This window comes from Elgaria multicarinata, chromosome 20, assembly GCF_023053635.1.
Source record: "Elgaria multicarinata webbii isolate HBS135686 ecotype San Diego chromosome 20, rElgMul1.1.pri, whole genome shotgun sequence".
Taxonomy (NCBI): Eukaryota; Metazoa; Chordata; class Lepidosauria; order Squamata; family Anguidae; genus Elgaria; species Elgaria multicarinata.
In genome coordinates, this window is record NC_086190.1 from 13942302 (window position 1) to 13962547 (window position 20246).

At 50.8% G+C, this 20246-nt stretch overlaps 1 protein-coding gene across 1 annotated transcript in view; it reads right to left on the reverse strand.

The window, feature by feature from the left end:
• AGRN (agrin) overlaps positions 1 to 20246 on the reverse strand; it is a 269076-nt gene that overhangs the window by 28513 nt on the left and 220317 nt on the right. The window contains exons 17-28 of the mRNA XM_063145056.1: positions 17850 to 17955; positions 14970 to 15350; positions 13987 to 14121; positions 11023 to 11150; positions 10195 to 10309; positions 8241 to 8360; positions 7309 to 7656; positions 6232 to 6424; positions 5424 to 5639; positions 3527 to 3756; positions 2355 to 2489; positions 112 to 208 (exon numbers count right to left, since the gene is read on the reverse strand). Coding sequence (XP_063001126.1) covers positions 112 to 208; positions 2355 to 2489; positions 3527 to 3756; positions 5424 to 5639; positions 6232 to 6424; positions 7309 to 7656; positions 8241 to 8360; positions 10195 to 10309; positions 11023 to 11150; positions 13987 to 14121; positions 14970 to 15350; positions 17850 to 17955 — 2204 coding nt within the window. The remainder of the gene's footprint in view (positions 1 to 111; positions 209 to 2354; positions 2490 to 3526; positions 3757 to 5423; positions 5640 to 6231; positions 6425 to 7308; positions 7657 to 8240; positions 8361 to 10194; positions 10310 to 11022; positions 11151 to 13986; positions 14122 to 14969; positions 15351 to 17849; positions 17956 to 20246) is intronic.

The window sequence follows — 20246 nt, forward strand, 5'->3', positions numbered from 1 at the left end:
TTGTGGTGGCCTAGCACTGCAAGCAAGAAAGTTACGTTTCTCTGATAGGCCCCGTTAACTTGAATTATTTCTGTGTAGGTGAAAGAAAAGATGAAGGAGAGGACAACTTACTGTAGGTCAGGCACAAAGGTTTGGAGGCCGTTCATCTCCAGGTAAGAGAAGCCGTTAAACTCAGGCAGGAAAGGTACCGTCTGGTCCAGTTCTGTGACTGAACGGGAGAGAAAAGCAAATGAAGAAACCCGTGACAATTCCAGACTGAATAGTCAGCCTGAATTAGGGTGACCACATGGAAAGGAGGACCGGGCTCCTGTATCTTTAACAGGTGCATAGAAAAGGGAATTTCAGCAGGAGTCACTTGTATGCATGCAGCACCTGGTGAGATTCCCTCTTCATCACAAGCTGCAGGAGCCCTGCCCTCTTTTGTATCTGGTTGCTCTACAAAAGAGGACAGGGCGCCTGCGGCTTTGACTGTTGTGATGAAGGAACTTCACCAGGTGCTGCGTGCATACAAAGGACACCTGCTGAAATTCCCTTGTCTATACAACTGTTAAAGAGACAGGAGCCCTGTCCTCCTTTCCATATGGTCGCCCTAGCCTGGATGGTCCGAGAGCGAGAGAGAGAGAGAGAAAGGGATAGTGACAACAGAGTCAGATTCATGCCTACTCAAAAGTAACTGCCTTCAAGTTCAGGGAGCTTTAGTCCCAAGTACATGGGTATAGAACTGTTCTCAGCTACCACCCCAACCTCCTCTAGCTTCGGAAGCAGTGAAGTGGGATTCATGGAAAATATTCCACTAGGAATTTTTTCCACTGCCTAAAAATGTTCAAAAAACAACTTTCAAACAAACTTGTACAACGCTCAACATTTCGGATGCGGAGACCCTTCGTCAGGAGCTGTACAACGAAATAAATTACTTTTTGAAGTAATTATAAATTTAAAACCTTCTAGATATTTTTTACAAAACCGCAGTGGTGTTCATTCTGCCTCCATCAGCAGCCAAACTCTTCTGTGTTAAGACCTTCGTAACAGTTATCTAGAAGGGTTTTATTTATAATTACTTGGAAAAGGAATTTATTTCCTTGTACAGCTCCTGACGAAGGATCTCCGGATCCGAAACGTTGAGCGTTGTACAAGTTTGATTGAAAGTTGTTTTGAAGGTTTTTAAATTTTGGTATTTCGGATAAAAATAAAGAAATGTCTTTTGACATTTCTTAGCACCAGAGCTCGTACCCTCTTTTTCTCATAGTCCACCAGGAGAAGAGACTTCAGCGTGGTGGCCCCCTTCCTATGGAATTCCCTGCCTTTCGAAATCAGGCAGGCGCCAACGTTGTATTGTTCTGACGCCTCCTGAAGACGTCGTTTCAGCAACCGTTTCTTGAGTCGGTTTTACCAGGTCTCGGTTTTACCAACACTTCATTTATTTTTAAAAATACTCGGTTTTTTTAACATGGTGTTTTCATTCTTTTGTCCTATCTGCTGTTCTTTTTCTCTTAGTCTTTTCGTGGTGCTTTTCCCTCTCTTTTTCCTCAACTGTCTTCTCCTGGTGGACCATAGATCCATGTGGAGCCACCAAGAGGCAGCCCTCTGATGACCTCAGTGACTCAGTAGGTTGGTAAGGGAGAAGGCACTCTCTCAGGTATCCTAGAATCATCGAATCATCGAAGTTGGAAGGGTCCTCTAAGGCCAACTAGTCCAACCCCCTGCTCAAGGTAGGAATCCACCTTAAAGCATCCCTGACAGAGGGCTGTCCAGCTGCCCCTTTTCTGAACTTGCTCAGCTTCCATGTGTCACAATTCCGCCTTCCTGTGACCAAACGGTTGCAAAATGGCCGGCATTGCAACTGGATGATGGATAGTTGACAATGAGCCATACTGTTACGGCCAAGTGATGTATGCATGAAACCATTTCTCTTAGGACAGCCTGTGGGCAATGAGTTGACAGTATCATGCTCCATTCCTCTTCGGTTAAACACAAATTCATAGAATTCTAGAATTGTAGAGTTGGCAGGGGCCTACAAGGCCATCTAGTCCAACCCCCTGCTCAAGGTAGGAATCCACCTTAAAGCATCCCTGACAGAGGGCTGTCCAGCTGCCTGTAGTCTCAAGTTTAGGGATTAATACACTAGTAGCAAAATCTTCAAGCTGGCCCAGTAGAAAATAGGCAGCCAGTACAGTTCCCTTGGCAAAGGCACGCTGAAAAGAGGCAGCTCCCAAGAAAGCCGAGCTGCTGCCTTCTGCACTGGCTCCAGTTTTGAGGGCAGCCCCACGTAGGCGGCATTGCAGTCATCCAGCCCTGAGGTTACTAACGCCTGGGCCATGGTGGCCAAGCTCTTCCTGTCCCGGAGACCAGCTCACCTGATTCACAGAACTCCCCCTCCCGTCCCATCGGGCATTCGCATTTGGCGCCCCCTTCTGGCAGCACCAAGCAGGTGGCGGAGATGTGGCACGGGTTGGGGTCACAGGGGTTCCTCTCGTCCGCGCAGGTCGGCCCTGACGGAAAAAAAGAGAAACGCCAACTCAGCCTCTAGCCCGTCGTTTTGATACGATTCTATTTGTTCCGGCATTTGCTGTCTGACTCCCTTTGGGGTACAAAGTCATCGTCACCATCATTTCAAAGATCCACAACCCTGCTTATAGAAAGCTAGTGCATCAGGGAGAGAGAGAGATTCGGGTCACCCGTCCCACCACTCCGCAGCCCAACATGCCGAAAATTAGCAATTCAAGGAGAAAGAATCACAGAATCATAGAATAGCAGAGTTGGAAGGGGCCTACAAGGACATTGAGTCCAACCCCCTGCTCAATGCAGGAATCCACCCTAAAGCATCCCTGACAGATGGTTCTCCAGCTGCCTCTTGAAGGCCTCGAGTGTGGGAGAGCCCACAACCTCCCTAGGTAACTGATTCCATTGTCGTACTGCTCTAACAGTCAGGAAGTTTTTCCTGATGTCCAGCTGTAATCTGGCTTCCTTTAACTTGAGCCCGTTATTCTGTGTCCTGCACTCTGGGAGGATCGAGAAGAGATCCTGGCCCTCCTCTGTGTGACAACCTTTTAAGTATTTGAAGAGTGCTACCATGTCTCCCCTCAATCTTATCTTCTCCAGGCTAAACATGCCCAGTTCTTTCAGTCTCTCTTCATAGGGCTTTGTTTCCAGACCCCTGATCATCCTGGTTGCCCTCCTCTGAACACGCTCCAGCTTGTCTGCGTCCTTCTTGAACTGTGGTGCCCTGAACTGGACACAATACTCAAGATGAGGCTTAACCAGGGCCGAATAGAGAGGAACCAGTACCTCACGTGATTTGGAAGCTATACTCCTATTAATGCAGCCCCAAATAGCATTGGCCTTTCTTGCAGCCAGATCGCACTGAGCCAAATATCCCCATCTTGTAATCCAGGCCAGCCTTCCCGCCGCTCGTCACCCCCGCATTTAGAAAACTAGCATGTCAGGGGGGAGATGTACGCAGGTCTCTCTGCAACCCCGCACATGAAAAGTAGCCTGTCAAGGGAGAAAGGTTCGGGAGCCCGCCAACCTGTATAACCGTTGAGGCATTCGCAGTGGAACATCTCCGCCTCTTTGACGTGGCAGAGGCCGCCGTGGTGGCAAGGGTTGGGGTGGCAGGGGTTGTTGCCGCACTCGCCCACCCCGCTGCCATACAGCACGTCACTGCCTTTCTCCCGCAGGTCGTACATCTGGTTGTTGACGTCCAGCAGGCGGATGCAGCCCTTCAGGCCGGACGTGACCGAGGTGTGCTCAGCCACGCTGGAACAAAAGAGAAGAGGCGAAAGGTCAGGAGGGAGCGCCGGCCGGCCGGGCAAGGGTTTCGCTTCCGAAGACAGAGACGCTGGGGGATCAAACCGGGCAAAAGGCTGCAGCGTATTTAGAAGGCGAGTCCGGAGGAGAGACCGTAGCACACGGCCGTCTGGGGAACGCCAGAAGGCTGCCTTGGGATCCCTGGGCATCAGCGGTCCTAAGGCTTCATCCCACGTACCTGTTTCCCTCGAATTATCCCCTACAGCGTTTAGCTGTTGTCGTTGTGGTTGTACCCCGGGCGGCAGCACTTTGACATGGCTGTCAAAGGCAGGCAGAGAGGGAAGAGCTCAAAACGTGAATTTTTTTTTAAAAAAAATGACTGGAACTGCGGGTTTGGGGAAAAACGAGAGGAGGAAATACCAGCAAGAAACTCAGTTATGCATAGATCTTCCTTTCCTATTCAAACAAGAGATTCCGGACGCCATTTTGGGCCCAACCTCGTTTTCCCCCCCATTCACTTGCATTGGAAAAGAAAAACGCCTATAACTTTTTTGTTTTCCAAGATACACACATGTAACTGGGCACCATGATAGCTTCCACATAGGACCTCAGGCATGGCCACTTTGAAGGAAATCGGATCATGCCCTGATTTTTAGCGATTTTTTGACGATTTAACCCTCAACCATTCCCCCAATTTACCAAACTGGCATGAATAAGGATCTATTTAGACGCTATCGTGGTGCCCAGTTACAAGGGTGTATCTTGAAAAACATACAATAGTATTCCTTGCATACCAAGGAAAGGGTTTAAGGGGGAAATGTAAAAAATCATTAAAAAAATCAACGGATCACCCAATCCGATTCAAATTTGGTACGCTTAAAGCTCTCCTTAATATCTATTACTATGCCGATTTTGATGTTTTTATCTTTAAAACTTGTGGAGATGTAAGCATTTGTTTAATTCATACTAAATCTTCCTCCTGTGCCCCCAGTGGCCGCTTGGAGAACAACAAATGGTTCGCTCCAAAACTAGTAGCAAAATACGTCGGGTCTTTCCCCTTTGAAGCACAATCAAAGCCGGACGCATGGGAGTTCCTTCACAGTCAAAACAGATTATAAGGTGGAAAACTTCGGAGTCCTTTGCACGCAATTCGCAGCGATTGCACGGTATAACCCTGGTGTGATGAAGCTCCTATTTGTTTTTAGAATTACTGTATTTCTAGCTATTTTTAATCTGCTGGTCTATGACCGTAATAAATTTTGATTGATTGATTGATTGATCTGTAGATCCAGGAAAACCCAATTAGATCAATAGATAGATAGATAAATAAAAAAAACCTATGAATCAACCAAACTTCAGCTCGTAGAATTGTGTGCCCCTTGAGAACGCATTCGTCATTCTCCCGTTGATGAAAACATATCTGTGCATGGTTTTTTTTCAAAAGTTTGCCTTTTTTTTTTTTCATGTGCATTTTCCAAATCGATGCACGCGGAGGTGTTCTTCGCTTCGCAAATCGCATTGCGAGCTGGGAAATGCATGGACTCCGACCGCAGATCGTTCCTGCCGGGTATCCCTTTGCTGCACCGAGCCTGAGTATCCTGCCACCGTCTGTCACAGGCGTCCCACAACCTTCCATCCTAAAGAGGGGTGTCTCCCGCCCCCCGCCAACTACTCACGCGGCAATTTGGTCTTCCGGCGCCCCTCCCACAAAGAGGTCGGTGTCGAGATTGAGCCCGTCCGTGCCGCTGGGGCTCTCGCCGTTCACGTGGGGCTCGCCGTCCACCGACAGCATGCCGTTCCTCCGGTTCCGATTGACCACCAGCTGGTGCCACCTGCCCGGTTCGATGGGAACCCTGCTCGTGATCACGCCTGTTCCAGAGCCGGTGTTGAACCTGGAGAAGGGCGGAGAAGCAGGAGAGATTGACTTCCTCCACCCCTGGCAGGGGAAGAAGAAAACGGATGCCGCAAAGTATCGGGGACGTTAGAGAAGGAAGGAGCCTGGAGAAACCGTACACCGAAAGGAGCCATGAAGATCTAGAGAACATCAGCTTCTCCCTGATATTTATACTCCACCATAATTATACTCCCTACGAGCAGAGGTGGCAGTGGTTCCAAACAGAAGCTCGGAATAAGGCCCGTCTCTGAGTCCTTCTTGGAAGGTGGAAGACAGACTCAACATGTGCTACTGATGAAGGCCCTGTGGACCATCCGGGGTGTGGTAGGGCAACAGGGCCAGCTACACTCATGGGCCATGAATGTTCTAGCTGATTGTCTGATGAAAAGGAAGATGGTGGAATTCCTGGGGAACTACAGCGGGAGAGATCTCCTCCCCTTCGGTCTAGCTTTAGGACTTCTTATACCTGCCTGATTGGTCACTGCAGGAATCAGGATACTGGACTAGGTAACACCTCTCCTGATCTTTGTTCCACCCAGCCTCACCTCCGCCCACGAGCCCGCGGCTGTGAAGACCACGAAGCCGCTCACCTGAGCTCCACAAAGCCGTTCACCAGCGCCAGGGAGATGAAATCTTTGCCGCGGTTCTGCCCGTTGTACAAGAGCACCCCGCTGAGATCGGAGGCCCGGAACTCCATGGCGATGCGCACGGTGTGGTAGGCCTTCATCATCTTGAACGCCAGGTAGGACTTGCCACCGAAACTGGGGATGAAGTACCTGATGGCTGTCAAAGGCAGGCAGAGAGGGAAGAGCTCAAAACGTGATTTTTTTTTAAAAAAAATATATGAGTGGAACTGCGGGTTTGGGGAAAAACGAGAGGAGGAAATACCAGCAAGAAACTCAGTTATGCATAGATCTTCCTTTCCTATTCAAACAAGAGATTCCGGACGCCATTTTGGGCCCAACCTTGTTTTTCCCCCCATTCACTTGCATTGGAAAAGAAAAACGCCTATAACTTTTTTGTTTTCCAAGAGGCCACGGTGCCTCCTGCTCCTCCCTCTCACCACCACCGTTGTTTGGGCTGGAGCGAGAAGCAAGGGAACAAGTAGGCTGCAATGAGGCAGAGGAGGAGGAAGCCCAGGGAGCTCTCGCCAGTGGGGCCCTAATGGTCTGTGGGCCCATGGCCCATGCCCAACCATGGCTACCCTTGACGCTGGCCCTGAAACCTGGTACCGCCCCTATTGGCATCGTGAAGTGCTGCAGGCAACCATATTCTCCAGGCAATTTTCGTAGAATCATAGAATCATAGAATAGCAGAGTTGGAAGGGGCCTACAAGGCCATCGAGTCCAACCCCCTGCTCAAGGCAGGAATCCACCCTAAAGCATCCCTGACAGATGGCTGCCTCTTGAAGGCCTCTAGTGTGGGAGAGCCCTAGGGAACTGGTTCCATTGTCGTACTGCTCTAAGAGTCAGGAAGTTTTTCCTGATGTCCAGCCGGAATCTGGCTTCCTTTAACTTGAGCCCGTTATTCCGTGTCCTGCACTCTGGGAGGATCGAGAAGAGATCCTGGCCCTCCTCTGTGTGACAACCTTTTAAGTATTTGAAGTATTTTAAATGCCCTCTCCTGTGTTTGTCCCCAAACATGGACGTTCCGACAGCATCCCTTACATTTTTCACAAACCGCTCCGCCCTTTCCAGCCGGACAGCTGCAGGTGAAGTCCCGTCCGTCATCCTCGCACGTGCCGCCGTGCAGGCAGGGGTGGGAATCGCAGGGGCGCGCCGGTTTCCTGGTGGCCGGGGGCAGGCGCGCCGGCTTCTTCCTGGCAGGGGTGGCCGGGGCGGAGGTGACGGGCCTCTTGGTGGTGACCGGGCCGGGGGCTTTGCCGTTGGGCCTCCCTGGGTACAGAGCCCGGGGGACGCCGGTGGTGGTGAACCGGCGGGTCGTGGCAGCGGCCGGGGCCATGGTGGTGGCTGTGGTGGTGGTGGTGGTAGTGGTGAAGAGTTGAGGAATCCAGTCTAGAACAAGGCAGGAAGGAAGAGAACAGTTGTGTGGGTTCACAGTTGCCCTCCTGTGAACACGCTCCAGCTTGTCTGCGTCCTTCTTGAATTGTGGAGCCCAGAACTGGACGCAATACTCTAGATGAGGCCTAACCAGAAGCATCTTTGTGGGGCCGGTCTCAACCCCGGCCTCGGGGCCGGGGGGGGGGCGCTCATGCTAATTAACTGGGGCACGGCACACTTGTTCCGTCTTCCCCCAAAGAGACGGGGGAGGCTTTCGAGACGGGAGAAAGTGGTTCGTCCCAGAATTTGTCGCACCTCAATAGGACGGGGACCTTGCGAGGTTTCAGATGAAAGGGGCATTGTCTCTTTGAGATAAAAACGCCTTTTAAAAATCCTAGCTTTGGAGGAGGAGGAGGAGGAGGAGGAGGAGGAGGAGGAGGAGGAGGAGGAGGGGAAAATACACCAACGGGAGCTTTTTGATGCGCTGACGACCTGAATGGGGTCAGGTGGAGACCTCTCTTGAAGGGGAAAATGTACAGCTAAGGCAGAGACAGGAATCGGAGAGAGCGGGGGTCGGTTAAAAAGGGAGAGCAACCCACCGAAGTCCATGAATTTGATGTTCTCCTGCTGCGGCCTTTTCACCAGGATGGTCTTTTTCTTGGAGCTTTTGATCTGCTTCAGAAGGCTTCTCTGGATGTCGGCTGCCGTGTAGGTGGTGGCTGCAGGCAGGCAGGAAAGGAAGAAAGGGGGAAAGCGTGAGAACAGGTAGGTTCGGAAGCGGCTTTTCCCCTTTTCGTGCCGCCCCTGAAAACCGGCTCCCTTTCAACTCTCCCCATCCCCACCTCCCCGGCTGCGTTTTCTGCAAAAAAGAGATGTTACGGCCGGCATGCGCCCCGTTGCAGCCGCAGATCTATCACACGCCCACACGCCCTCGCCATGCCTGCTGCGTTTTGCCAAGCAAAAGGCACATCTGAAGCGGAGAGGGAGTTTTTTTCCCCGTTGTGTTTGTTTTCAAAGGGAAAAGGTCCGGCGGTTTTGTGCCTTCCAGATTATTACGAAGCGAAGCCTTCGCCTGCTCTGGGCCTTCTCTTCCTCTCCGTCTGGTGAAATACGGGGCTGTGTGTGAATCCTGCATTATTAATCCTTTTTTTAAAAGGAGGAAATTCTGTGTGTGCGTGCGTGCTCTCCCCCCCCAAAACCCTCGCTTCTGCGACCTGTGATAAACGGCGTAAATTTAGCTCCTCTGGCGTCTGAGGTTTCGTGCAAATTCAAGCGTGTCTTCGCAGGCTTTGGAGCTTTGAACAGCGGGGTGGAATCGCTTCCAGCCTGAAGACCGGGTTCGATTTTGAAAAAGCACTTGGGGACTGCATTCCAGCGATGGGCGGGCCGAAGGGGAAAGGGGTGTGGCCAAAAGCCAATTTAACGATCAGGGGAAGGGGTGTGTGGCCCTCTGGGAACGTCACAGGGCCGGATTTGGCCCACAGGTGCCGTGATTCCAAGCCCTCCCACCGAGGTGCGAGGCAATACAGAGGTCTGCCGTGGAATCATAGAATCACAGAATAACAGAGTTGGAAGGGGCCTACAAGGCCATCGAGTCCAAGCCCCTGCTCAATGCAGGAATCCACCCTAAAGCGTCCCTGACAGATGGTTGTCCAGCTGCCTCTTGAAGGCCTCTAGTGTGGGAGAGCCCACAACCTCCCTAGGTAACTGATTCCATTGTCGTACTGCTCTAACAGTCAGGAAGTTTTTCCTGAGGTCCAGCCGGAACCTGGCTTCCTTCAACTTGAGCCCGTTATTCCGTGTCCTGCACTCTGGGAGGATGGAGAAGAGATCCTGGCCCTCCTCTGTGTGACAACCTTTGAAGTATTTGAAGAGTGCTCTCATGTCTCCCCTCAATCTTCTCTTCTCCAGGCTAAACCTGCCCAGTTCTTTCAGTCTCTCTTCATAGGGCTTTGTTTCCAGACCCCTGATCATCCTGGTTGCCCTCCTCTGAACACGCTCCAGCTTGTCTGCGTCCTTCTTGAATTGTGGAACCCAGAACTGGACGCGATACTCTAGATGAGGCCTAACCAGGGCCGAATAGAGAGGAACCAGTACCTCACGTGATTTGGAAGCTATACTTCTGTTAATGCAGCCCAAAATAGCATTTGCCTTTCTTGCAGCCATGTCGCACCGTTGGCTCCTATTCAGCTTGTGACCTACAACAATTCCACGATCCTTCTCGTTTTTAGCATTGCTGAGCCAAGTCTCCCCCCTCTTCCTCCTTCAGATTCTGTTTTGACCTCCTGAAACCCCTTCCCCCACGTTAGGGGAGCAACAGGCTTCCGTTCAACCCCCTTGCCTAGGAAGCTTGTCCTTTCTTTTTTCTTTTCTTTTCTTAAAGTGAGCGTTGTAACGTTCAGGGAGTTGAATTCCGTGCCAAATTCCACATTCTGTGGGTTCTCTGCCCAATTGAGGTGCACGCACAACGCACACAGCCGTGGCTAAACATCCGCGGGGTGGGTGGAAGCTTGGGCACAGTGTGAGCAGTGTGACAGAATTGGGGTGTCTCACCTGGGTCAAAATGGGACTCCACCATGACACGCACGGCGTTGCTCTGGCCCAGCTGTCGCACCCGGATGCTCTTGAAATCCTTCTTCACATCGGAGTTGCGGAAAAGTTCATCCAGCTAAAAACCAGGCAGGTGTGGCAGAAACAGAGGGAGAGGGAGAGGGTAGAGAAAGAGAGAGAGAGGGAGAGAGAGGGAGAGAGAGGGAGGGGGAGAGGGAGAGGGAGAGAGAGAGAGGGAGAGGGAGAGGGGGAGAGAGAAGGGGAGGGGGAGAGAGAAGGGGAGAGGGAGAGGGGGAGAGAGAAGGGGAGAGAGAAGGGGAGGGGGAGAGAGAAGGGGAGAGGGAGAGGGGGAGAGAGAAGGGGAGAGGGAGAGGGGGAGAGAGAAGGGGAGAGGGAGAGGGAGAGAGGGAGAGAGAGAGAGGGAGGGAGAGAGGGAGAGGGAGAGAGGGAGGGGGAGAGGGAGGGAGGGAGAGGGAGAGGGGGAGAGAGAAGGGGAGGGGGAGAGGGAGAAAAAGAGAGAGGGAGAGAGAGAGGGAGAGAGAGAGAGCAAAACAGATTTATAGAAGGGGTAGAATTGTACCTTTTTGTACAGGCTGTGTGAATCTAGAGCAAAATTTCTGAAGCCATGTCTTTACTGGGCGCCAAAATGAAGCCAGTGCAGGGTGCCAGTCGGGCCTCCAAGGGGAGGGCGTTCCACAGCCAGGGTGCCGCCACCGAGAAGACCCTCTCCCACGTCCCACCGCCTCGCGTATGTCATGATACAGGCGCCAGGTCCGACGGTTCGTGGGCCGGTGGCGCTTGGGCGCCCCCTCTTTTTGTCCCCGTGCTCACCGCGCTTTCGATGCTCCTGGCGGTCTCCCCAAACAGCTCCGATTTGGGGTCGGCCATCTCTGGTGTGTAAAAGAGCTCCTGGCCTTCCACCTCCTCCAAGATGAGGACTCCCTGGAACACTTTGGTCGCTGCAAGGGGGACGGGGGGAAACCGGAGGAGAGACAAGTCCGAGAAGAGACGGCGCCGTTAACTCAACAGAGAAGTGGGAGGCGTGAAGGGGGTTTCAGGGAGCGACAGAAACGTTTCTGGAAAATTTTAATTTTTTCACAGCCAAACTATAGGAAAGAGTGTTCAGTCCCTTGGCAGGAAGGAGAAGCGAGCAGATGGCAGTATATGGGTCGTGCCAGAGTCTGGGGTTAGTCGGGATGGTGTGGTGGGGGCAAGTGCTATGGAGGGTTAGTGTTTTGAGGATGCTGGGTCAAAAAAATAAATAAAACACCCCAGGTTTGTAGAATTGGCAGGGTTTACCATACAGCTTGCTCTCGCTCCACATTAGATTGGAGGCCATCCTGGACCGGCTGAGTAACAAGAGAGAGACGGTTAGCTAGAAGTAAAGGCATATACAAAGGCTTGGGATACGCGCGTGCGAAGAAGGGGATTTTTAAGACACCCAAAGGAACGAAACAAAGGTAAAGAGGAAGAATTCATAACGACTTCTAGAGATGAGCCAACGTGTCCTATTCGAATGCACCCACGTTTTCCGCATTCCTCCCCGGAGTGGGACGCCGCCTCGTTCACGTCCCTGAACACGAGCGTCTCGTCTTCTTTTTCTCCCCAACCGGGGTGGGTGGGTGTGGAGAGAATTGGGGGAAAGGCACAACCACGATGTGCGCTCGGCACGTTTTTCGAACGGGCTAGCAAGTTTGGAACGGCCGCCCACGTTTTCTCCAAGCGCGAATCCGAGCTCATGTCGCATCCGGGGTTCTTCGAACGTTTTTTTTTTTTTTTTTGCGAGGAGGAGCGGAATTCTCGGACGTCGCTCGTTCTTTCTCCCGCGTGGTTCTCGCTGACAAACCGCACGGACGAGGAGCCGGGGAAGGCTGGGTGGCTACGATTTCGGAGGGGGCGGTGATTCCACGCTGGGTTTAACTTAGAACCAGCCGTTAGTCTAAAGGTGCTATCCAAGGTATCTCCAAAATGGATTCAGTACCTTGGATAGCGCCATTAGAGCTCTGGCTTCTTTTAACTAAAACCCAGACTGGAATCACCACCTATCCAAAACAGCCTCCACTACGGGAAGCAAAGAATTTTGGGGAAGCCGTGGAAGTGAGCAGCTTGTGTCTATCAGGACGAGGTTTAACAACATTGTCAAGGTACCACAATCAACGTTTATTTTCACTTTTTAACTATTCTTTCCCATATGTACCTGCCTGGACCCTAAGATCATCTTCAGGGGTCCTTCTCCACGAGTCTCTGCCAAAGGAAGTGAGGCAGGTGGCTACCAGGAGCAGGGCCTTCTCTGCTGTGGCACCCCCCCCCCCCCGTGGAACGAGCTCTCTAAGGAGGTTCTCCTGGCACCTACGTTATGCACTTTTCGACACCAAATGAAGACCTTTTTAGTCTCCCAGTATTTTAACCGTCTATAAATTAATTTTAACTTTGCTGTTTTAAATTCGTATTTTAAATGTGTATTTTTGCATTGCTGCTGATTTTATCTTGGCTGTACTTTTATACTGTATTTTATATTATGGTTCTATACTGTTTGTTTTATACTTTGAATGGTCTTAATTTTGTGAACCGCCCAGAGAGCTTCGGCTATTGGGCGGTATAGAAATGCAATAAATAAATAAATAAATAAATAAATAAATAAATAAATAAGACATTCCTCTGGCACAATATTAATCAATGGAGGATAGAACACAGGCAAAACGGGCACACAATGAAAGAAATTGCTATCATTGACCACCTTAAGTCTTCATCTGGGATTTCTCGGTTAGATACGCTCTTGATGAGCGTATTTGTGAACCGCCCAGAGAGCTTCGGCTATTGGGCGGTATAAAAATGTAATAAATAAATAAATAAATAAATAAATAAATTGATCTGTGGCTATATGACCTCCTTCTCCTATTTCTTTCCCAGTTTTGGAAACCTGTATTGATCACACCTCGTTTCCCATTGATCTTGCCTTCCTCCCATATAATGAATTATGTCAATCTTAATTTTAAACAATTATGGACCTACTTCATGCCCCAAGGTTTAGTCATGACCACTTCCTCTTTTTGGTCGAAAAAGAAGAACCAGTGTGGTGTAGTGGCTAGAGTGTCAGACTGGGAGTCGGGAGACCCGGGTTCTAGTCCCCACTCAGGTGTGAAGCTCACTGGGAGACTTTGGACCAGTCACCGACTCTCAGCCTGTCCTACCTCACAGGGTTGTTGTGAGGATAAAATGGAGAGGAGGAGGAGGATCGTGTATGCCACCTGGGGTTCCTTGCAAGAGGGAAAAAGGCAGGAGATGTAAATGCAATAATAAATAAATATTAAAATGGAGGGACTCAAATTTCTTCCGAAGACTACAGGGGGGCTGATTCACTTCACTGAAGAAATTTGCGCAAATCAGGAAATATGCGGGAATCGAATCAGGAGTGAGACGAACACAAGGACACGCTCGAGCAAATACATGATGGGAGTTGTAGTTTTGTGAAGAACGGAAGGCTCAAACCCTATTTACATATTTCTGCTTCCCAGGTCTTTGGTGGAGAAACACGGCAGTGAAATGGGTCTGAAACAAATTTCGAGAGCTAGCCACGTCGCTCGAACGCTGGCCACGGACGGAGACCCGTTGCTTGGCAAATTTCACAAAGTTTTCCCCTTTTTTCTCAAGAGATGTGTGTCGTCTTCTACAATTCCCAGAGTTCGTAAGCAGCTGAGAGAGCTCGCGAGAGTTAAATGCCTCTTAAAAGAAGCCGGGATTTCGTTCCTAACGCGAGTTCGGCACTTCGTACGCGAAGCTGGGGACGACGCTTACCTGGGCAGTTGCTTCCCTCTGCGTCAGCCGCCGGGGTCTTGCCGTCCGAACAGCATCCCAAGGGGGTGTTGTAACACGTGGCCCTCTCTATCACCGGAGTGCCTGTGACCTTTGCTTCTTCCGTCTCCTCGTCCCCTGTATGGTGACAAGGAAGGACAAGGATGACACGCTGCAAACACCCAGGATCACGCTCAGGTTCAGGAGGTGTAAACGTGGTAAACTCTGGTCACAGATAAGCTGAAACAAGGTCTACATGCAACTCTAAGTTACCAAGCCCAGCAAAAAGACGCTGGGCTCCTCTGCCAAAGACGCGGCCTTCTCAGCAGTGGCCTCCGCACATAGGCATCAGGTTTCTACCTCATTGATTTTTAAATGCTTCTATGAAGAAGCTTGTAGAACGCCGTCCCAGGCCAACGTGACCCCTTTGCATAGAATCATAGACTAGCAGAATTGGAGGAGACCTACAAGGCCATCGAGTCCAACCCCCTGCTCAATGCAGGAATCCACCCTAAAGCAACCCTGACAGATGGTTGTCCAGCTGCCTCTTGAAGGCCTCTAGGGTGGGAGAGCCCACAACCTCCCTAGGTAACTGATTCCATTGTCGTACTGCTCTAACAGTCAGGAAGTTTTTCCTGATGTCCAGCTGGAATCTGGCTTCCTGTCACTTGAGCCCATGATTCCATGTCCTGCACTCTGGGAGGATCGAGAAGAGATCCTGGCCCTCCTCTGTGTGACAACCTTTTAAGTATTTGAAGAGTGCTCTCATGTCTCCCCTCAATCTTCTCTTCTCCAGGCTAAACATGCCCAGTTCTTTCAGTCTCTCTTCATAGGGCTTTGTTTCCAGACCCCGATCATCCTGGTTGCCCTCCTCTGAACACGCTCCAGCTTGTCTGCGTCCTAGGCTCCTAGGCTCTGAAACGGGCATCAACATGGCACCGTAACATGACCCACGACATGGCACCACAACTGCGGCATTCGCTTACCGGCAGCGCTTGTGCCACTGCCTTCCTGGTCTCCGCTGATGCCCATCTCGGGGTCCCCGCTGCCTTCTGCGCTCCCCGATTCGACGTAAGCCGGCTGGGGGGTGACCGGGACCACCGGGGCAGTGGAAAGAGGTCGGACGGTGGTCTGTCGGACGCCGTGCGTGGTCCAGGCGGTAGTGGCCGGGTGTGGGGCGGCGTTTGTGTGTTTCGTGGCTTGGTGGCTCTTGCGGGTGGGCTGGTCTTCAAAAGGCCGGGAGCTGGCTTCCGTCTCGGCCTGCTCGGCTACCTGGGGGGTGGTTCGTGGGGGTGGAGGGAGGAGGAGGGAGTCCAAAGGCCGGACGGTGGCAGGCGGCGTGGTGTGGCTGGCGTGGGTGATGGATTCTGGAGGAAAAGGGAAGAGAAGCCACGGTTAGGATAGGGATGCAAGACTTCAAAGCTGGGGCTCACCTGGGGGGGGCAATCAAAGTCCTCCAGTTTTCCCCAAATGGCCCCTCCCCTTTCCCCTGGCCCCTCCCCCTCTACCCAAGCACCTATGCTTGGATGCCCTCCACCCTAAAACGTTAAAGCCCTTCTCTAAATGCGGAGTGAGTTCCAGCTACAAAACGCCGGGACGTTTTGTAGCTATTCCCTCCACCGCCATTGCCCTGCAGCCCGCCCGCCCCCCCCCCCCAGTTTCTCCGAAAGGGAATCCATCCCTCAGGTTGAAAGAGGTCCTGCGCCCCTGGATTGGAAGGAGGCCAGGATGACGTAAAACCAGGCCTGCACAACATGCGGCTTGCCAAAACGAATGCAGCCCGTAAGCTGTGTACGGTGGTCCAGAAGGCCTTCGATAAACCTCCAGGGTATTGCTGTCTACTGGAGGAACAGGGGTCACCCAGTACCTTGTGGGCTGTCATGCACTGTTAGTGCATTAAAAACGAGTCGCACCCTTGGTCCACCTAGCCCAGTAATGCTGACACTGACTGGCAGCGGCTCTTCCAGGGTTTCAGGTAGGACTCCTTCCTAGCCCTACCTGAAGATGCTAGGGGGTGGAACCTGTGGCCTTTTGTGTACACAGCGTATGCTCTAACACTGAGCTACAGCCCTTCCTTCTTTTTCAACGTCTTGACTCACACGTTGCAGAACACATGCAAAAAGCAAGGGAAGAGGAATAAGAAAGAGCCGGCTAGATGGCAGAATTCATTTGCAGTTTTCTCTGGTGTGCTGCAGGTAAAGGAGTGAGAAGGGAGAAACTGGGTTGTGGAGTTCCATCCAGTTACAAAATAGTCACGTGGGCTTTGTGTAAAGTATCTAAACATATAAAACACTAAGGCAACGTGTGGCATGTGGCAATACGTGGCACGCTGGAGGTTCTGAGCTATGAGAAGAACTTTGGATGCTGGAGGTTCTGAGCTACGAGAAGAACTTTGGATGCTGGAGGTTCTGAGCTATGAGAAGAACTTTGGATGCTGGAGGTTCCGAGCTATGAGAAGAACTTTGGATGCTGGAAGTTCCGAGCTATGAGAAGAACTTTGGATGCTGGAGGTTCTGAGCTATGAGAAGAACTTTGGATGCTGGAGGTTCCAAGCTATGAGAAGAACTTTGGATGCTGGAGGTTCTGAGCTATGAGAAGAACATTGTGTTGCTAAGCAACAGGCTGGCCTTACCTGAGAGGAGCCCAGAGAGGAGGCTGGGTGGCTCACTGGTGGCTCCTCTCAGGTAAGTCATGCAGGTTGACTGGGAGTAAGCGGGAGGAGTGGAGGGGAGTGTGCAGGGGGAGGAGCTGGGAGGGAGTAGGGGGAGTGGCTGGGAAGGACTGGGGGGGATTGCCTGGGAGGGGGGAGTCCAATGGACTCCCAATCAGCCTGGTGCCCAACTTTCCTATGTGCCCACAGGTGCCTGGAAAACCAGAGCAGCCATCCATGCGTATATAAAGAAATGTATGATACTGAACAATAAATACTAGTTCACAGATGCTCTGCACCAGAAAAGCTAGTTAGAAATAAATAACCAGGGCTAGGTTGATTGTGCACTAAAAGCAACTGAAAAATGCTACGCACGTTTCAACTCAAATTCTGTGGAGTGAAAAGCTCAATTCCGCGAGCTGCATTAATTAAGGGGAACGTGCATATTTTTTTTATTTATCCTGGGAATGGAATATAAGGCCAGGATAACACAGCGCTGGTGAAAGACACACACACACACAGGGCTCACTGGAAAACTTCTTCAGCCGTCTCTCTGGGCTTGCAGATTCGATTAGGCCTGGGTCACGTCCTTGCAAGCATTTCTCGGCAAAGTTAAGGGATCCGCTGCACAGCTTGGGGGCACTGTTAGACACGGCCCTACGGATGGATGGATGCTCAGGTATCCGTCTTGGCAGGCAGCACCTGTACGTCGCTTCGCTAGGTAAGCCGGCCCTAGCCTCTTGTGGCAAAGATAGTCCCTGATCACATCCATGTGATAAGAAACTGCCTTTGCAAGGAAGTCTAGGGACCGCTGTTGCTTTAGAAAGCTGCAGAAACGTGGCTGCTTAGTATTTTCGCCAGTCCGTAAAGGACATTACTGAGGGGCGGGGAGAAAAGCAGTTTATGAGATGCAATTTCCAAAGCACCTTTGGAACTTGAGTCACGCACCCCACCTCCCCTCTCCACGACCCATTTGATTCCAGTTCAAGTTAGTACATCAGCTGGGCTACACTAGAGTGACCAGGAGCTATACTAGAGAGACCAGATACCAAAGAGGGCAGGGCTCCTGCAGCTTTAGCTGCTGTGATGAAGAGGGGATTTCACCGGGTGCTGCATGCATACCAATGACACCGGCTGTTAAAGATACAGGAGCCCCGTCCTCCTTTTTCATATGGGCAAGAGAACAAAATGGCCGACGCGGCGCCGATGGACTCACCTTGGCACTGGCCCAAATGCTTCACGTCAATGACCTGCCCTTGCCGGCAAGCGATGGTCCTCAACTGGCACTGGTCTCCGTAGGTCACTCCGTCAGATCCACAGACCTAGGATGTGGGGGAACGTTTGAATGAGAGAGAGAAACAGAAGGAGGTGGTTAATCAGGCAGAAAGGGAAATGGGTGGCGTCTCTATCAACGTAGCTGGGGCGAAGAGCAAAGACCGGTGGGATCCCAGCAGCAGCTAAGAGAAGAAGGGAGAAGGAGGGCGAAGAGGAGAGAGGTCATGAGACCCCCAGAGACCTGGTTTTCAAAGCCCACCTCAGCTGTAGTTAATGAAGGGGCTGGAGCATCTATTATTTATTTATTTATTTATATGAGCCAACAGTGTGATGTGGCTGCAAGACAGGCAAATGCTATTTGGGGCTGCATTAATAGAAGTAGAGCTTCCAAATCGCGTGAGGTCCTGGTTCCTCTCTATTCGGCCCTGGTTAGGCCTCATCTAGAGTATTGCGTCCAGTTCTGGGCTCCACAATTCAAGAAGGACGCAGACAAGCTGGAGCGTGTTCAGAGGAGGGCAACCAGGATGATCAGGGGTCTAGAAACAAAGCCCTATGAAGAGAGACTGATAGAACTGGGCATGTTTAGCCTGGAGAAGAGAAGATTGAGGGGAGACATGAGAGCGCTCTTCAAATACTTAAAAGGTTGTCACGCAGAGGAGGGCCAGGATCTCTTCTCAATCCTCCCAGAGTGCAGGACACGGAATAACGGGCTCAAGTGACAGGAAGCCAGATTCCGGCTGGACAACAGGAAAAACTTCCTGACTGTTAGAGCAGTACGACGATGGAACCAGTGACCTAGGGAGGTGGTGGGCTCTCCCACACTAGAGGCCTTCAAGAGGCAGCTGGACAACCCTCTGTCAGGGATGCTTTAGGGTGGATTCCTGCATTGAGCAGGGGGTTGGACTCGATGGCCTTATAGGCCCCTTCCAACTCTACTATTCTATGATTCTATGGTGGCTTTGGGCAAAACACACTCTCTCCAGCTCAATTGTCTCCCCATCTGCAAAATGGGAGCCGTGATGACTACGACCTCTTGTGAAGAAGAGGAAGATCGGGAATGCATTGTGCCCATTGAAAATCCTATTACTACTAATAAATATTTTTTAACAGGGAAGGCTCAGAAGTCAGCTACAAGGGAGAGGGCCTTCCCAGTGGTGACCCCCCCCCCCCAATTGTGGCATGATTTCCCCAATGAAGCCCGCCTGGCACCTACAGAGTTATTTTTTCAGCACCAGGTGAAGACCTTCCTCTTTTCTTAGCCATTTGGAAGCACCTTGTGAGTTTTTAATTCCTCCTGGATTTGTCTTACGGTTATGGTGGGTTGTTCAAGTTTGTTTTTAGATATATGCTGTCTTGGTGTATACCGCTTGTTTCTGTGTTTTATGGAAATGGTTTTTAAACACCTTTTGTATATTGTATGTATTTAATGTTTTTAATCTTTGGAAACTACCCAGGGAGCCTCAGCTATGAAGCAGTATAGAAACGATATTATTATCGTTATTGTTTTATGGAAATGGTTTTTAAAAACCTTTTGTACGCTGTATGTTTTTAAGGTTTTTAATCTTTGGAAACTGCCCTGGGAGCCTCAGCTATGAAGCAGTATAGAAAAGTTGTTGTTGTTATTAATTTAATTTATATCCCACCTATATACAAAATAGTCCAGGCAGGATACATACCAACAGTCACCCCATGCAATGTATTTACAAACCCTTTTGCGGTATAATTAAGCACATAAGAAGATACCTGTTGGATCAGACCAAGGGTCCATCTAATCCAGCACTCTGTTCACACAGTGGCCAACCATCTCTCATCCAGGGACCCGCAAGCAGGACACGGGTGCAACAGCACCCTCCCGCCCATGTTCCCCAGCAACTGGTGCACGCAGGCTTACTGCCGCTGGTCCTGGAGACTGCAGTGAAATGGCTTGCCGGGAGAGATGTGTCAACTTAATAGTCTTCCGGAATTTAAGAAAGCCATAAAGACTGATCTCTTCCGGCAGGCCTACCCGGCTGAATTTTAAATTTGCCTTTTTAATAACGTGCTGCTTTTAATAATATATTAGTTTTAAACGTTTGAATTAGTTGTAGGTATTTGATGGTGTTTTTATTTGAGTTGTACCCTGCCTCGATACAGAGGAAGAGGCGAGTAACAAATAAATAAATTTATTATTATTATTATTATTATTATTATTATTATTATTATTAGCCATCAGGGCTAGTAGCCATGGACAGCCTTCTCCTCCGAGAGATCTGTTGTCCCCAATCTGGCATTGAGGACCCAGCGCATGCACTACACGAAGGGAAGGGAACCGCGGGCCCTCATCCGACCTGCAGAGCCT